Source organism: Bacillus rossius, chromosome 10 (genome assembly GCF_032445375.1).
Source record: "Bacillus rossius redtenbacheri isolate Brsri chromosome 10, Brsri_v3, whole genome shotgun sequence".
NCBI lineage: Eukaryota > Metazoa > Arthropoda > Insecta > Phasmatodea > Bacillidae > Bacillus > Bacillus rossius.
The window spans coordinates 27,823,741-27,842,523 of record NC_086337.1 but is presented as its reverse complement, the minus strand read 5'-3'; the positions used below and the strand labels follow the sequence as shown (position 1 = coordinate 27,842,523).

General features: G+C 36.6%; 1 protein-coding gene across 3 annotated transcripts in view; it reads right to left on the bottom strand.

Moving 5' to 3' along the window:
• Positions 1-18,783, bottom strand: part of LOC134535892 (protein mahjong) — an 88,139-nt gene that overhangs the window by 61,454 nt on the left and 7,902 nt on the right. For 2 of the 3 annotated variants that reach the window (XM_063375239.1, XM_063375240.1), the window contains exons 3-9: positions 17,586-17,736; positions 13,121-13,261; positions 11,994-12,121; positions 9,028-9,197; positions 5,123-5,269; positions 4,939-5,031; positions 4,023-4,168 (exon numbers count right to left, since the gene is read on the bottom strand). In XM_063375239.1, the coding sequence (XP_063231309.1) occupies positions 4,023-4,168; positions 4,939-5,031; positions 5,123-5,269; positions 9,028-9,197; positions 11,994-12,121; positions 13,121-13,261; positions 17,586-17,736 (976 nt within the window). The remainder of the gene's footprint in view (positions 1-4,022; positions 4,169-4,938; positions 5,032-5,122; positions 5,270-9,027; positions 9,198-11,993; positions 12,122-13,120; positions 13,262-17,585; positions 17,737-18,783) is intronic. The other variant, XM_063375241.1, reaches the window with a different exon arrangement.

Genomic DNA, 18,783 nt, shown 5'->3' with positions numbered 1-18,783 from the left:
ATGGAAAAAAATAAAAACCGTATCACTGGACACAAATGAGGCGATTAATATCAAAACAGGCTCGATACCAATTTTTGCAGGAGGGGGGGGGGGGGACTTTTTATTTGTAGTCTTACATCTTGTATATAACCATTTAACACAATCCAATTGAAAAATGGCTTAAAAAGTGAATTGCACATCATCAGAAGCAGTTCAATTCAAACTAATATTTCACTCTTTTTTATTATTAACTCTCTGTTGGTGGTTAAGAAAAGTTCCTTATAATGATTTTTCAACTGTTTTGTATAAAAAAATTGATTTTTTTATATAATAATTGCATTTAAGATTCTGAATTTTTATTTTATGTATAACTATTTATCAACATACTAAAAAATATATATTTTTTCAATAGTTTGATTTTTAAATACATTTCTTTTACATTTATGAATTTAAGAAAGCAACATTTTAAGTAGGAAATGCACCATTCGTGAAATGTTATATGCAGGAAATAAATGCAGTGTTCTTATGGGGAAAATGTCAGGACTTATAAATTATGATGTTACAAACACGAAAACATTATAAGCAGTAACATTATAACAGGGTTCTACTGTATAAATGAGAGAGTGTGCACCAAGAAAGAGAGAGAAGGGGGAGGGGAGATATTACCTGTTGAAGGTTTTGGGGGTAGGTTTTGTAAGACCATGGATGGATATATGGATGTGTGTGTGTGTGTGTGTGTGTATATATACACACACACATAAACACACACACATATACACACATACACACACTTACTTTTATTAAGTACATATAAAAATGTAATAGACTGAACTGAACGTAAAGAAAGTACTAACACCACCAGTGTTAAACTGGACAAAGGGATGAGGGAGGAAGGACACTGGGTAGGGAAAGAAGCAGAGGGGAGTGTATGACGCTGGTTCGTGATCTTCACACTTGTCGCCTGCCTCTAAGGTTTCTCAGCAGTTGATCATGGTGTCGTTCAATTACTGTATTTACTCGAATAATCGTCGCCATCGCTTAATTGTCGCACCCATTGTTTGAGGTAATGAATTTGGTATTTTAAGATTCTCCCCATAATCGTCGCAATCTAATTTATTGACGGCGATTCAGACGCGAATGGAACAGCCGTAAACACAATGGAACAGCCTGCTTTCACGTGGCGTGTGGCGCTTATCATTGGTCCAACCTTGAGCGACATGTCCTAATTGGCCGTGTGGGAGGAAGGAATGTGTGTGGAAGATAAGATGCTGTGATGCCATTGTTTTATCTCGTTTGCTTTGGAGTTGAAAGTACCGGTAATTGCAGAGTTTGAGAAAGTTCATTTTGTGAGATTATGGGTAAATACAATTCGTATACTGCCGCTTTCAAGTTGCGCGTAATCACATTTGCAGAAGAGCACGGAAATCGTGCCGCGGAAAGAGAATTTCAGTAAGCGAAAAACTTGTTCGTGACTGGCGAACACAAAAAGACAACTTGAATAACACAAGTTCATCTAGGCAAGCATTCCGAGGGCCTAAGCATGGGAAGTTTCCTGAGGTGGATGCACAAGTGACTGAGTACATTCGTGAGTTAAGGAACAATGCGTGCAGTGTTTCTCTTGAAATGATCATGTGCAAGGGTAGAAACGAAGCACGTGCGCGGGGCATACCGCACGCCTAGTTCAAGGCCAGTCGTGGGTGGGCGATGAGGACATCCGGCGGAGGACATCCCTTTGCCAGAAGTTGCCGAAGGACTTTGAAAACAAAGTGTTCGAGTTCCAGCATTTCGTTCTGCGGATGCGGCAAACAAATAACTACCTCCTCTCGCAGATAGCTAATGCAGATCAGACGCCGGTCTATTTTGACATGCCGCAGAACACCACGGTCAACGAGAAGGGGCAGTCAATACGCACTACTGGGAATGAGCGGATGCGTTGCACAGTAATGCTTGCAGTGATGGCCGACGGGCGGAAGTTGCCGCCTTACGTAATTTTCAAGCGGAAGACATTGCCTAAGGGAATGAAGTTTTCCAGACATACATGTCCGTGCTCAAGAAAAGAGTTGGATGGATGCTGAACTCGTTAAGGACTGGGTAAAGACTGTGTGGGAGCGACGGCCAGGGTGTCTCCTGAAACAAAAGACCTTGTTGGTGTGGGACAGCTTCCGCGCTCATTTGGTTGAGGAAGTGAAGCGAAGGTTGCCGGAGTCGAGGACTGATATTGCTACCATCCCAGGTGGCCTGACATCGATGCTGCAACCCCTAGATGTCTCCGTGAACAAGCCGTTCAAGGGACATCTCCGTCGCCTGTATGGGGAGTGGATGGCCAGTGGGACGCAAGAACTGACGAAAGAGAATAAGCTGAAGCGACCATCATTGCTCTTGGTTTGCGAGTGGATAATGCAAAGTTGGGGTCTCATCACTCATGAGATTATCGTGAAGAGTTTTAAGAAGACTGGCATCTCGTGCGCGCTAGACGGTATGGAGGACGACACGATCTGGCGCCAGAACAGTGACGACAGCGGCGAAGAAGATGACGATGTCCCAGCAAATGAATCTGATGTATCAGAATCTAGTTCAGACAATGAATAGATAAACTTGGTGAGTGTTCAGACTGAATGTGTTTTAGAAAAGTATTTTGTTTATTGATTTTTTTTGCAATTTTGTGTTTATACTATATTTTAATTTTGCCAAACTACTTGTAACCAAAAGTTGTTTTGTTTATTTTGCACGTATTGTAAATAAATATTACGTCTAGGTACCATGTACCTAGATACATATTAACTTCTTTAATTTTCATTTTCAAGCGATTTACCAAAAAAGTTTACTTAAAAATTATTTTTTTCAATTTTTCCTCTTATAATAGTCGCACCTCACTTTTTTTCATAAAATTTGGTAAAATTGCTGCGACAATTATGCAAGTAAATACGGTAATACACCAACAGGTAAGTACAGGGACATTTCTACTTATTTGTTGTCTCTGCACGCTCAGCCCTGTACAAGAAGTCTAGTCATTGCAGGACCTTATTAGCGAGCACCCATGGTACGGCTCGTGGCACTGTACAGACTCTACTCCATATATTAGATGCTTACAGCAACTAATACCTTAGTAACCTCGCAATATTGAACACAAAACCATATCCCGTCTGGCATAAAGCCTTCTCTGAATTTCCTTCAACTCTGCGGCACTGCGAAGCAACATCTCAGCGTTCTACAGAACAATACACCAGGAGGACGAAGGAACTGCGACGACGAGGCTCGGCACGTGGTTAACAAACTCAGACTGCTGACGAGACAACTGCACAACCCTTTTTTCCTTCCACAAAAATTAAACTAAACAATTCCTCTGGGATTACATTCCCCTACACTCCTCTGAAAATAATTTTTAATGAGGAAACTATCAGTGAAATTATTCTAGTTTTAACTAATTTATCATGTGAAATAATTTCACATAGCCCTTTTTAAATCATCTCTTTTTCACTATAGAAATTTAAAAAAAATTCCAATCTTAATGAATAATTTTGAAATCTATTACCCAAGAGTTTTAAGAAATGTTTCTCATGAAATTTTCGGGTGTCTATTTATAGGACACAAGATACATACTCTACATATAATTTTCATTTTCTCTTTAGGAGAAGACTGACTCAAACAACATTTCAATAATTGCTGTTGTAAACCAACACATTTCAATCATAGAAAATAAAAACTGAAGACTGCCATCATCACCAGCTGACTAATGCACCGGAAAGTAATAAGTAAAAGAAGTTCAAACAAAAGTCACCAGGCCACTGCAGGATACAATCATGAGCCCACTACTCTTATATTATATACCCACAGAAAATATAATTTTTTTTTTAATTTTTAAATCCTTTTTTGTTGTTGTTTGAATTTGATGTTTAAAAGAATCAATGTTAACCAAATTAGTGTCATTTTGCTCACAAAATTGTTTTATGAATATTTCCCAGTATGAAACAGGCACTTAAAGGTTTGATCCCAAAATATATGTGAATATTAACCTTCAATATAAAAAATAATTTTGTACTGACCTCCTGGTACTCACCCATAGGGGTGAGGTATCTGAGTATAAGCATTTGTCTGGTCGCAGTGGTTGGTGGGTACATCTGTATGTTGCCAATCACATAACTCTCCATTTCTGCCCAGGAAGAATTACTGCACTCGCTCGAAACTGGTGCTGCAAGCATACAAGCGCAAATGTACAACAGCTACATGTAATTATAAATCATGTTTGATAAGAAATCTAACACTGAATCACTTGGTTCTGTACATTAACTACATATGTACATTATAGAGCCAAGATTTTATGGTTTTATATTTTGACCAATTTCAGTGTGAAAAAATTTATGATATTATTTTTATTTTATTAATAATGTACATGTCACTAATATTGTGCATAACTATATAAAACTACTCAAATTGTAGCATATATCACCTTTTATGTACTAAAAGAACAAGGATGTTACTGCATGTAACAAATCTACATAACTTTATAAGCAATGGAAAAAAAGAATTTGTTCAATTCTGTGGTTTAAATTTCTTCCTAGTGCTGATATAGTTTTCTATTTCAATTTTATGTTTGACTGTTATAATCAATAAAAAATCAATATGAAATGTTGAAAGACCACGTTTCTCTGTTGACATTTAGTCAAATCAGTATACGTAGTATAAGATATTAATGGCTTTTATTTATTGTTTTTTCATTTTACATCTGCCCCTTCACAAAAGTTCTTATTGCATGAGCTACACCATGCATATACATCGTTCGAAACGCTGATACAATATGACTGATGTGTCGTTAAGTTCTTTCTGTTTTCGTAGTAAATAAATGATATCTGTAGTTCTGTAACTGGGCATCTAAATCAGTAATACTCGGCAGCACTGACACGCAGATACATACACACACACGCAGAGAGAATTTGTGAGACTTGGAAGTAGCAAACTGACCTCCATTCATGTGAGTCGCCGGCACGACAGAGGTGACCTTGGACTGCACCGAGGGGGGCGGGGACATGACGTAGCTGTCGAACAACTGGCAGTCTGCGAGCAGACAGACACAAGCTGACGTCACGACCGCGATTACGGCTCGACCCACCACCAACCGCGCAGGAATCACACCGACTGCCCTCACCTTCGTCCAGATCCTTGCGCGGCTTCTTCCTGGGCGGGCTCCTGTCCACGCCGTTCACCAGCAGCTCGGTGCAGTCCGAGCTGTCGTTGTAGAGGCTCGGCGCGGTCGGGGACCTCAGGGGTGACGTTCGCCCCACACAGCCGTTAGCTGCAACATTGGGCGAGCATGAGAACCACAGTAAAACCCTGTGTTTCTCATGGGTTGTGCATTTATGGCCCTCACCTACCCGTGATTCAACAACTGCTCAAAATATTGGAGTGGTGTCCGTTTACAAAATACATTTAATAATGTGCTGGGGGCGGATGAGTGGTTTTTTTTTTCTGTATACAGTATATAATTTTTTAAACTGTATTAGGGGTCGTCCATTAATCACGTGATGTTTTTTTTAGCAAATTTTTAACCCCCCTCCCCCCTAGTGATTTGTGGTGAGGTTTCAGACAACCCCCCCCCCCCCCCATTAAATCACGTGTAATTTTTGGTACAAAATATTTTTAAAAATTTCGGAATATTATCTTTAAATATAGGTATAATCTAATTTAATTCTGGAAAATTAAGCACAGTGATAAAAATGTCCAGACACACATTTAGGTTGCAGGTTTATTCTCACTGGCATAAAAATAATAAAGGAAAGGCTTATATGTGATGTACGCATGTATTCGGCGCCAAAATCACAGTCTTACTACATAGTGACTGGCAAGCCGAGCCGGGTGGTTCATGTTGTGGCGGGCGGGGATATTGTTGCCTGGCTACGGCGAGTCAAGGTCACGCATCGCTTTTCGGTTTATTAGAAATACTGCGAAAAAGAAAATGCACGTGATATCTCTCTACACCCCCCCTCCCCCCTTGTGATATATAGTGATTTTTACCGAACCCCCCCCCCCCCCCTTTCGAGCCTCACGTGATTAATGGACGATCCCTTATTAGAAGAGTTCAGATCCTTGTCCTTAAGAGGAGCTACCGTGCTAGAAGCACCAGTGAGCATAACACTTAAAATCCCGCCTCACTAAAACAAATACACCCATGACTAGGCGGGCCTAATAAGCTTTGTTAATTAGTAAAACTTGTTAAACTCTAAACTGGTTTAGTAGCATTATATTTCAGGTTACCTACAAATACCTTCTGAACCAATTTCAGATCTATTTCAAGACTTTTGAATCAAATTCTTACAATTTTTACCAACAGGTGTTTTTTTTTGTAAAGTAGGCAAAACTAAACATAATACGAAATATATCTACTACAAACATACAGACTTTTACGAAGAAAGGCTAAATTTTTATCAGAGATGAATTCCACATGTTTAAGTGGCCAGTCACTAACTATGTATTTATATATAATGTGCAATTATAAACTGAAACGAGGAATCAATAACGAAAATGCAAGTTAGCAAAAGGCAGACGGAAATTAACGTTTCGTTAACATTCAGCACATTTGTGACCAGTTCAGTTTCGTTACTTTTGTGACTTTCATGAACTTGCAGACACCCTGTAATTAAACTGACTGAGCACACACTTTTATTTTTCATAAATGGCTAATTCTTACGACAAAGTGTGTGTATGTATGTGTGTATGTAGGTATATATAGATATAATTTTATTCAGTTATATTTATGGCATTATTTTGGTTAAAGGGTATTTTTATAAATCAATACACCTATTTTGCATTTGTGTTTCTTTGTAAACTTGGTCACACAAAATATTATAAATACTAACACACAACGTTTTACTTTTTTACTGCAACTAAATAACAAGAAGTAAATACCTGGTGACAAAACACGTGAAGATAGCTGTCATGACAAAGTAAATCAATTCAAGAAAATCCCACTTACGAAAATGTCTTACATAATATGTTTAACACATGTAGTACTGGACCTATGAATACATACAATTGTATGCTTTTAATAAATTTCCCTGTTAAAACGTCTAAATTCATAAGTATCTAGAGAATCTTCTTAACAGGGATTAACTGCAGTAATAGCTTTTAAACCAAACAACTGTCATAAAATTAAGTAACAACCAAGGTTCCACGTCATTTAACTTTTTAGCAAGTCAAACATTATAATGTATTGAAATTTACTACCACTAAGAGCAATAATTGTTTACACCAAATACATACGAAATTCTTATGCTGATATGAATACCAGCAAAATTTTCCAAACCTCAATAGTCTATTTTGTTAATACATACTATATATATTAAAATGCCAACATGTTTGCCAATGCAAATTAAAATGTCTTCACACTGTAATTATTATGACCTTAAATGGCAACCATGATGTAAATATTGGTAAAATATGTTTGTCAAAAAAAATGAGCAATGCGGAACATTGATAAATATTTGGACACTCAGTCAAGAAACAGGGGGTTTGAATTTCAAATATCCACTCAGATTGGTTTTCCATTGGTTCCCGGCATCGCTGCAGGCAAATTGGAGATGGTTCCTCACTTTCCCCAACCTGTAATGTATGTGTATATCTTCAATGGCCTTGCTGTCAAGACACACGACCAAATGCTTACTGTCCGAGCTGAACATCTTGGGGGCTAGAGTCACTTGTAAAACATTCACTGGTCTTTTCAAAGGTACAGATCAGAGTAGCTGAACCTCAGGACGGCTCAAACAATACTAATTAAAGGTCTCCTCGAAAGCCTCCCGCAGTGATACATGCCAGCACAACAAATTCTCACCCGCCACAACGTTTGGCAAGGACATTACCTGCATTATTTTTAAAAATGAAATTATTACCACAGTTATTTGTCATCAACCAACTATTAAGATTGGTTCAGTCATGCTAAAAAGATCTCTGCATATGGCTGATAGTGTAATATTCAACAAATATGACACTAACATATTTCTCAATACTAATTTCACCAAAACAGTGCCGTTTTTGATTGATATATATAATGAACTTGTCTAGTGCAGTACTATTTGGAATAAAAATGAATCTGCAAATTCTTGCATGTTAGGAAAATGTATGTAAATCAGTAATAATAAGTGCAAGCTCAAACAAAGTAAAATTAATATTTTCAGATTCCATTAAATACTAAATTTTAGTGAAAACTTCAGGCTGAATAAATTGCATAGTTTTTTTTTAACATTTAAAGAATAGATTTTGGTGATAAATTTTATGCTTTTAATTGCATTTCAGTGCTTTATGGTTGATTAACATGAATTTTGGAGTTATTTAATCTAGCATTTCGGTGTTAATGCACGTTGTATTTGCATGCTTTTCGATGTTATTTCAGTTTTACCTCAATTTACTAAAAATCTTGTCACTATCTCACATCTTATATGAACATATCAAATTTATCTTCGGATTTTCATTACTGAAAATCAAACCTCGTCTGATATTTTATCATCTTATATGCCTCAGACCTACAGTAATAAGACAGCTAGCTGCATGCAACTCTGACAGGCCAGGTGTCTTTAATTGGATTAGCATTCTCATAATCATATTTTTCTTTTAAGCCGAGTGCTTTCGGGATCAAGACAACGGTAGTTGAGATTGCAACAACATAATGTTACTATACTAACATACTTATCAACATTTCACCTTTAACCAGAGATTTAATATTAGGTTCGATCTAAACATTATACAGTACATGGACATAAGTTATAACAAAAGTAATTAATATTATCTAGAAAGAACCACATCGAAAACAAAAAAAATTATTTTAATATTTGCCGTAATATTCCTTAGCTGTAAAAACTGTTAAATTGGAAGCAATTTAGACAGTGATATTCATGAATAGCGACATAAAGTTCAACAGTCATTCATTGCTGTTTCTAAAGCTACAAATTGCATCTTGTATTCGTGCGTGGTGTATTCGCGCCATCCACACGATGGCCACACCCAACCTTCAGAACACACTAACTATCCTACTAAGCCAACCGGCTTTGCTGTTTGACTTACTTATGGATTTACGTCTCTTGCGCTGCGCGTTCTTGCTCTCACCTTGACCTAGGTGCGCGAACGGTCTGGCGGACGGCAGAGAGCACTGGGTCTGAGCCTCCTCCGCGGCAGACGACTGCAGCCTGTGGAGCTCCTGCAGCTTCAGGGGCACCAACTTGGCGTTCTGCTCCCTGGGGGAACCGTGCACCCGTCAGACACACTGGTCATGGATAACAACACTAAAAATGGTAAAAAAAATGAGCAGAAGTACCTATTCCCAATTGAAGAGCACAGACCGTATCAAGAAAGACAACTTATGAGTGATTGCTAGGGCCTGGAAAAATTAGCATCTATTTGTTACAAAATTAGCATTTATTAATTTGAAAATTAGCATCTATTTTCCAGAAATTAGCATCTATTTTTGAGAAATTTGCTTAAGATATTAAAGTTACATAACAATACAAGAAGTTGTAATAGTGTTTCTACCCATTATGACGAATTTTAACACAAACCAAAATCATTAAACGGTATTTGTAAACAAACGTTTGAGCACTAGTAATATCAGATGAAAACAAACGGACGATTCAAGTTGGCCAACTTCAGTACGCTAAACATGCACCACAAAATGTATGATTTGTCTCTATGTAAAATATTGATCAGAAAAAAAAAATTGAAGACTAAAGTGATTATCAACAAATGTAAAAAACCACGTACTAAAATATTTGTAGTAGTTTACAGCATTTAAAATATTTTCATTTTTATCTTTGCAAGTTCACTATGATCCCGTCAACGACCTAGATATTTTCTACGTTGTTAGTTTCCGTGATGCGCTTCCCGGGAAATTTTGTTTTGTTAGGTTGGATACTCTTCATGAACAGGCAACACACGATACAATGGCGAACGTATGCGAACGTGACGTGATCTAACAAAACAAAATAACTGCGTCGATAAGTAGTGTGAACATTCTTTTCTAAACATTCAACGGTAACTTGAGTAAATTGTAAACACTAAATTTACAAAATTACTTATTCTATACTATCATGCGTGATATTTGGTTAAGGAATGTTTTATAAATTAAGGTTAGGATTTGGATTTTATTCCTTCAACAAGCCTTGTCAGAAGCTATTGTTTACGGTAATTGTGTTGTGGTGGTTATTTTCAAAAACAATACTTTGAGGAATGTGTGTTCAAGCTGTTTTGTTGCATTCAATGGTGGATTTTCGCCCGATAATGGCAATTTTTACGCAATTTCGCAAATACTGCATTTATAACAACAATTAAAAAAAATCGCATCTAACCTCAAAATTCGCAAAAAAAATTGCATCTATCGCAAATTGCGAATTTTTCCGGCCCCTAGTGATTGCAAAAGATGTTAAACACAGAGCCTACTAAAGTACAACTATGTAGGAATAAAAGTATAAAAATAGTTTTAGTTGAAAATATATATACCTTTGAGAAGTTTTATATTTAAAATTTAATTCAGGGTTCCTATGCTCTTGCATCAACCACTAACTTATTTCTCTGCTTCAGCTAACAGTTTTTTTTCTGACTATCCAACATTACAATAAACTGCTATCAAAACACTTTTCAAAGTACATGCATAAAAAGCTAAACTGACCATAAAATAATGTTTCCTGCATAATTTGCAGTTCACACTGCAACCAATTCCATCAACACTACATAACTAGTCTAGTAAATTTTTGTTCAAACTTTGAAACATAAATTCTTAAATATGAACATATTTTACTTTGCTTAAAATTAATAAATATTAGTTTGTTCATATTTCATTTAATAAATGTTAGCAAAAAATCAAATACTAATGATTAACAGAACATAAATTAGGGTTTAAAGACATCAAGATTTTGTATTGTATGAAAAATTAATGCTCAAATACCATTTTGTAGTTTTGTACTTAGATACAGTTAATTTCCGTGTCACCTAGGTTTTCAGGACACCTCAATTCCCCAAGTTTTTACTGTTTTCCACATTTTTGTTGTGCATGCACATGTATGTGTGCATGTGCATAGGTGTGTATGTATATATTTAATTATTTGTTACCAATAGATATTCTTACACTATGTGGGATTCTTTCACAAAAAAAAAATTGAAAAAATTTACATGCATGAGGATAAGATTATTTATGGATAAATTTAGATTTGTTTACTGCAACAATATTTTCAATTTACATACTGTTTTTAAATTTAACTAATAATAAGTGATTATGATTTAAAATTATAAATAATAATCTTTTTTACATATATAATCAGTTATATAAACAAAACTATTTTCACGCTTTAAATTTTTTAATTTTCCTACATTTTACATATCTTTGTTATGGTTTCATTTATATATTCCTCCTTTTTAATTTTACCGTATTTTAGATCAATTTTTCTTGGACTCCTGTGTGATACGTAAAAAAAAAAATTCACTGTACATTAAAATTTTCCTAGAAGAATAATTGATATTCAGAACATTGCTATTTGATTTGATTGAAAAAAATTGCATTCGCAGGAGCCTAAATAAAAGGTCTATAATTCTGCATGTTCGAAACCACTGCCGTGCCGCATTACAGATTTTGCCGGATTATCAAACGTCAATATAGTTTGAGCAGTAATACCAAACAAAAATTAATATACAATGCAATATAACTTTAAAAAAAATTGTAATATACTACTGTATAGAAAGAAAAAAATACAAATGGAAATTGGTTTTTTTTTTAAATAGAAAAAGTGCTTGGAGTTCGTCAACTAACTCTTAAATGCTTTTTGTAAACAGATCCCACTCAGGTATCTTGAGTAGTACTCAATTGTGTTGTTTTTCCTGTAGCTCTGCACTACATACGTGTGCCCAGGTATGCAGGCCCTTAAAGGCCTTGCACTGCAGTAGGGTGGCAAGAAAATGTGTGGCTTCTCGCTAAATTTCAACGCCAACACAAGTCGAGCAAAAACAATCTGAGGCATGTCGAAAAATTAAACCATAAAGCTAACCTGAAATTAGCAGCAATGTCCTGTACTTCCATGGCGGCTGCCAGCAGGCCTGTGGCATAGCTCTGCAGCGGCTGTACCGACTTCTCCGCCCAGGAGAACACCCGCAGTATCAGGCTCTCCATCTCGGGCTGGACGAATACACACACACTTGTTAAAAAAAAAATTCTCTTTCAACACCAACACAAACCATGAACATCAGCAATCAAGTTCTGTGATTTTCAAAAAATGCCAGAATGTAAATTTATGTACCTATTTAATATGGAATGTCCAGGACCACAAGTGTCGGATTATCGAATCTCACCATAGTTTTAACAGAAAAACTAAATTCAAATAAAAAAACTAATATAATAAAAACAAGTTGTAGTAAGCTAGTCTATGGCAAGAAGAATACAAATGAGAGATGCTGTTTACAAGAGACTCTACTTCATCTGTTGCATACGTGATTCAGATCTGTTCTTCAAACAATTATTGTAAAGTAAACACTGAGCTAATTAAAAATGCTGGCAGCACAACCAGGTAGTTAAGGTAATCAAAGGCCATAATCCAGCTGAAAGAAATTTTGAATTTGAGCAGCTCAAATCAGCAGAAGTACCTATTCCCTAATAAAGAGCACAGACTGTATCAAGAAAGACAACTTAAGAGTGATAGCAAAATATGTTAAACACACAGCCTGCTAAAGTAAAAATATGTAGTAATAATAGAATAAAAATAGTTTTAGTTTAAACTATATACCCTTGAGATCTTCCCTTTTAGTTCCCCTGCATAATATTTTTGAACCAATTATTTGTGCCAGATTCAGAGTAGGAAACTAAAAAGGTTTATGTGAATACTTTTTTACCATTATTATTACAATAAGTAACTTAATACTTAACTGACAGTATGTAATACTAACCTGAATTATAATAATTAATGTACCATGGTAAAAAATAAGTTACAACTATTTTCTTTTCTTAATTTTCTAACAGCTTCATTAAATAAACCTCATAAATACTATACTTGTTCCTTAAATTTGTGTTAACTCTTCAATTTCTTCAAGTTCTTCAATTAATTAATGGAGGTAGAGGATAAGCATGCAAAATTTGACTGCATGTTGAAAAATATTAAAAATTTACAAAATTGAGACTTACCACTTGGAAAACTGCAGATATCTCAAGACCAGGCATAATGTCCAGCATCAGCCTACATGCTGCAATGTTCACTTTACGAGAATCCTTACTGTGGCTTCCCGAGCGGGACCAATAGTTTTCTCTGAGGTAGTCGTTCACGAGCTGCAAGTGAAAACACTGTGAAAGCACACGACACAACCACTGGAGAAGCAACAGCTTAAACGTAGATCCCGACATTCTATTTCCTTGTCAAATTAGTGCCTGTAAAAATTCAACATTAAATAAAGGATTGAACCACAAGCTGATATAAATACCTCAAAGTCAGGAATACAATGTATGATAGATTTACAATAATTTTGCACTATTAACTTCACTACCCATAATCGATAATTTATCTGGATGCTGATATTCAAACTTCATACTACACTAGTTAAAATTACAATCTGAAAGAAACCTAATCCTCTGTTTATTAGTCAGCATCTTGGGAATTTTAAACTTACATCACAATATCTTCATCGTGGTGGTCTTTTGATGGGGGAGGGGGGTGGAGTGATACCGGATCATTCCTAAAGGTTCTGGCACTGCTAGATTAGATTCAGCAAGTCAGGCCAGCTTCATCACAGAACAATATGCGAAGCAACTACGACTACCATACACCAAGGTAACCATGCATGTGCATGGCCTTTCACATGCTCCTGTCAATGTTGCCAAGCCTGTCATGTCATGTGTTGTCCAATGGTGAGCAAGCTCCATCTTGATTCATTTATTCTTCCATGATTCCCCAACTCGATGACTAAAGTGACGTCACCTACTTTAGCTATCCCAGAACCAACAGACACGTCGCTTGGTGCTGATGTGTATCCCTATGCGGTGATGGGCCAAAGACTAAAGGGGGGGGGGGTGTTGGGTCTCTCGTTGCCATAAGCTCTGAGTGGATCCTGTAGGGCAAGGTCGCAAGCAGGACGTCAGCTCCACTAACCTACTTTCTGTCTCTTGCTTCATGCTGCTGTACCACCACTATATCCATTACTTAATCAGTTCTGGGAGCTGGAAGAACTCCCAAGAGTAGCATGTAGCTCGCCAGAAGAAGCAGACTGTGAGCTGGAGTATGGCAAGACCGTCAGTTGCGATGACAATGGGCATTATGTTGTGTCACCTTGCTTTTTGCAGGCCCTAAACCAGTATTTGGAGAGTCCCATGCACAGGCAGTACACTGCTTGAAGAGTACGGAGCGGAAGATGCAGCGCAAACCCCAACTCCACCAGATGTACGTACAATATATGGAGGATCTTCGAAAACTACATACAAACCGGTCATCATCTTATTACATACCACACACTATGTGCTCAAACCTGGTATCCCTTTATTAAGTACTTGGGGACCAGAATATTACTCACTACTTAATGGAGGTGTACTTTATATTGGGTTCATCCAGAAGAAATGTTACAATTTGTCACTTCGCGCCAATTTCAACAACCTGATGGCTTTTTTTATTGTAGGCCTAATTACTACATTATTAATATTATATCTAGTAGTGAACTAATGACATAAAATAAAAAAAAAGTTAAATTTCAAAAATTAACAGCACAATTAAAAAAAAAAATTGAAATCCTGCACGACCTTTTGTTACAGTTGAATTAGACATGCCAAATGCACTGACATGCAATGGAACAGTACCAGTCCATGAGAAATAATTGGCAGAATTTGCATTTTGTGTGTACTTTTTCCCAAATAGCTGGACATATTCAAACCCAATTATAAAATAATGTTGAACTATACAACATACAGTACCTACAGTTTTTTCATATAGTCAAGCATGTTTGTTTGAACTTTCCTTTGAGAAATGTCTTTCATAACTTTTTGCAATGCTGATACCCACACGCTTTTGGGTACTAACTTCTACGGGTAGGCCTACCTACTTATGCTGCAGTAATACAATAAATATAAAAATATAAACTAGTTATCCACGTCATCACGTCGCCATTAAACAAACTTCACGAAAAGTCACAAAATGTTCACTAGCATCGGAAACTGTGTGCCACTAGATCTGTTAAATAAATGTTGTATATGTATTACATTTGTGTACGATTGCGAAAGATGTCAATCTGAAATGATGTTTACAAACAAATTATAGGTTAGGTCATCGTAACAAAAAACAAACGGTAACAAAAAACACATTAGTAGTCGTTGGCCATCGTATAATCCACGTTTTATGTACCTAGCCAGATATGGCCGCCATCTGCCAATATCCATTGCTACAAATTCAAACGCGAAAATACGCATTTTGTAGGATAAATATTATAATCGAATCTTTTTTTCTTAATTGAAGAAGTTAAGCTTTTTTATTTATAACTCTTGATTATTCCGCATAAATCACCAATCAAACAAAAAACGGACATTTTTTTATACGAATTAAAATTCTATCCGCACGGTTACCAGCACTGCAACTGCTATTTAACTCAACGAAATAAATAAAACGTCTGTAAACAATTTCCACAAGACCTGTCGTTACACAGAGCTATAGAATTGTGAATGAAATGAGAAAATGTTTAATATTTTGTGTATTAATATCGGCAAAACGATACGTATTAACGAGAAATTACAGTCCAGGGCTTTGAAATACGTACGTTATATATTTATTATGCCTATTAATTTGCATGGCGTTTCAAGGGACCGGCGGCTTTATACGTTATACTGGATTGTACGTTATCAAGAGGGACGTACTAGAGAGAATTTACTTTCTACACGAAGTTGCAGGATGTTTTAAATGCCTCTGCTAAAGCTGGTTATGGCACCAGTCTTCAACGATGTGTTGTTAACTGGGCCCAAACTTCAAGGTGATCTGCAGGACATCTTGTTACAGTTTCGGTGTCACCATCACGTATTCACTGCTGATACTAAGCAAATGTATAGACAGATTGGAGTAAGGCCAGACCACCAGGATTATTAAGTCAATAGTTTGGAAGAGATCTATGGATCAACCAGTAAAAGACTATCATCTCAAGACTGTTATTTATGGATTCACTGCAACACCATTTCTTGATCTTCGTAACATTCGCCAGCTGCCAGACGATGAAGCAAGTATGTTCCCTCACGCCACAGAAATCTTTAAATGATACATGTTTGTTGATGATCTAGTCACAGGCTGCTGAAACACTGCAACATTAGCTCATGCAATTGCTGAAGCTAGGGAAGTCTGAGCATAGGAAATTCATGAGCAATGATGCTAGTTTATTGTCATGGTTGTCGCCTGAAGAGGTATAATATCCTACAGTGCTTTCATTCGATTGTACTACCACTACATTTGTTTCTGCACTTGGTCTTCAGTGGCAAATCAATAACTGATGAGTTCACACACACAGTTGTGCCAATCAACTCAAACGATCCATCCTCTCAGAATTAGCCAGAGTGTTTGACCCGTGCTGTCCCCAGTCACTTTTCTTGCAAAGTGTTTCATCCAGCAACTGTGGGTATTGAGACTGGATTGAGATACTGTACCAGCCGACGACTTTGTTGTAAAATGGGAAGGATTCTGAGAAAAAGTAAGTACAATGGCTGGTATCTGCATACCTCATCAAATAACTTTGACCGACGGTTTCTGCGATGCCAGTTAAAGTGGTGTTATACTGTCATGCAATCAATATTATGGGTGAGGTCACTGTGTGTTTGGTGATGACAAAATCCAAGGCTGCATCATTGAAGAGGATGTGCTACTCCGCTACGTAGTAATCCGATAAGTGCGGAGCCTATCTGGCCCTCTCAAGTGTTCAGCATGTCCCCAGAGCTCCGTCGGCATGAAGTGGCCTAACTAGGAAGCTATTTTTCTTGCAGCTTCGAGTGTTATGTCAGGGATTATGATGAAGCGACACTTTGGAGGATTAAGAGACCTTTCCACGGCGGGACTTGGCTGGTACATGAGAGACAAAACACCCAACCTGCAGCCAGTGTGAGAATGACAGAGGCTGGTGGCAACAACGGCGACTGTATGAGACCGGTGGCGATACCAGTAAACCCTCCAAGAGATAAGAGCAGAGAAGTGAAGCGGGTGAGAGACCCCCTAGGCAAGCGATAGCTGATGAGCAACTGGCTTCATGTGCGAAGACTGGATCATAGGGGACGGAAGCATCCAGGATGATGATGTGTGTGCGGTGGACGAGTGAGTAGTGTGAGGCTGAAGTGCGCAGTAAGAAAACAATAGAGAGAGCCACTGTCAAGCCGAACTTCAGTGGGAAGAGTAAAAAGTGAACTCGGGAAGGTGTGATTAATTTGTGGACAGACATTCAGAATGTTTTTCAAAAAATAATGCAATTTTTAGTTAAAAAATAAAACAGTATTTAATTAATTGGGCTTTCTTTCCAGACCTGTTTTTCCCACTCCTAGCAATATAATTCAGGCGAATCCATAAATGATCAAAATCTAAATGTATCTTTAAAAATACCTTTCTAGAAGATACAAGGAACATCATATGTACTCTCTTCCCACTCACCTTAGTAACAAAACTGTCTTTTCGAAACAAAACTTTAAGAATGTGGCCCAGTTCACAGTCTGGATCAGTACGAGACGGATGGCGTTCATCGAATGGGTCTGGGTCCATCTTCATGTAATTCTCAGTCTCTGCTTCGATGATTTCAGCCAGCCTGTTTGGCAAGAAAAATCAAATTTACATTTACAAGCTACCAAATTGGGATAAAAGTGTCAGATACCCTATTCTATGACAAAAATATTCATGTAGCCATTACATTGTGAAAAACATGTTTGTGGAAAATGGAATTGGTCAATTTGGCAAAAAAAATTTTTTAAATTTATTTTAACATTTGTAAATGCTTTGTGGAAAACCTTCTAATTAAAGTGAACTATTTTTTGTAAATAATTTTTCCTACATTCATCGGACGTTTGGTAGAAGAGAGAGAGAGAGTTCTAAAAGTTAACCTGTTTTCCCGGAACTATAAAAAAAATCTAATTTGGTTTTTAATATATTTTACGTAGCATTTCTTTTAACGGCTATGCCTGAATTCTTAATTTTTTATTTATATTTTTACATAATTTTCAGTACACTATTGTTTGTATATAATATTATTGAGTCATTTAATGTATGTCCCTGGTTTTTGTGTAACAGTAAGTTTAATTGGATGTTTATATTATAAGTATTTCCCTTATTATCAATCTATTTCATTGCAAAATTGGTTTGAACCAGAACTTATATAATTCAAACTTTGTTTGATAATCGAAAATAAATTTATTAAATTAAACTGCAAACCCTTTCTTACGACTTCGTCAAATTTATTTTAAGTTTGTTAACACCTTCAGTTATTGGACATCCCTTTGAGAGAAGAGAAAAGATAAAGTTACATGTTGGTTTCTGATTAATTTAGAAAAGTTAAATTTGGTTTTAAGATACGTAGATGCTACTCCCAGTGGGGTGTTGGGATTGTGGTCACTGACTCGTGAAATGGAAAGTTTCCACATCAAGTGTAGAACAAATTTGTCAGTTATGGGAAACTGTGAACCCATTTAAATATTTAATAGTACATTCAGGGTTCCCAAGTAGGTAGTGAAGGAAACATTGATTAAATTCTCACTGCTAACAACAAGACTAGAAATTTAGTAACATACAATAAATATTATGATTAACAAAAATAAACTGTAATCAAGGTTATCATTTTCTTTGGAATCACCAAACAGAT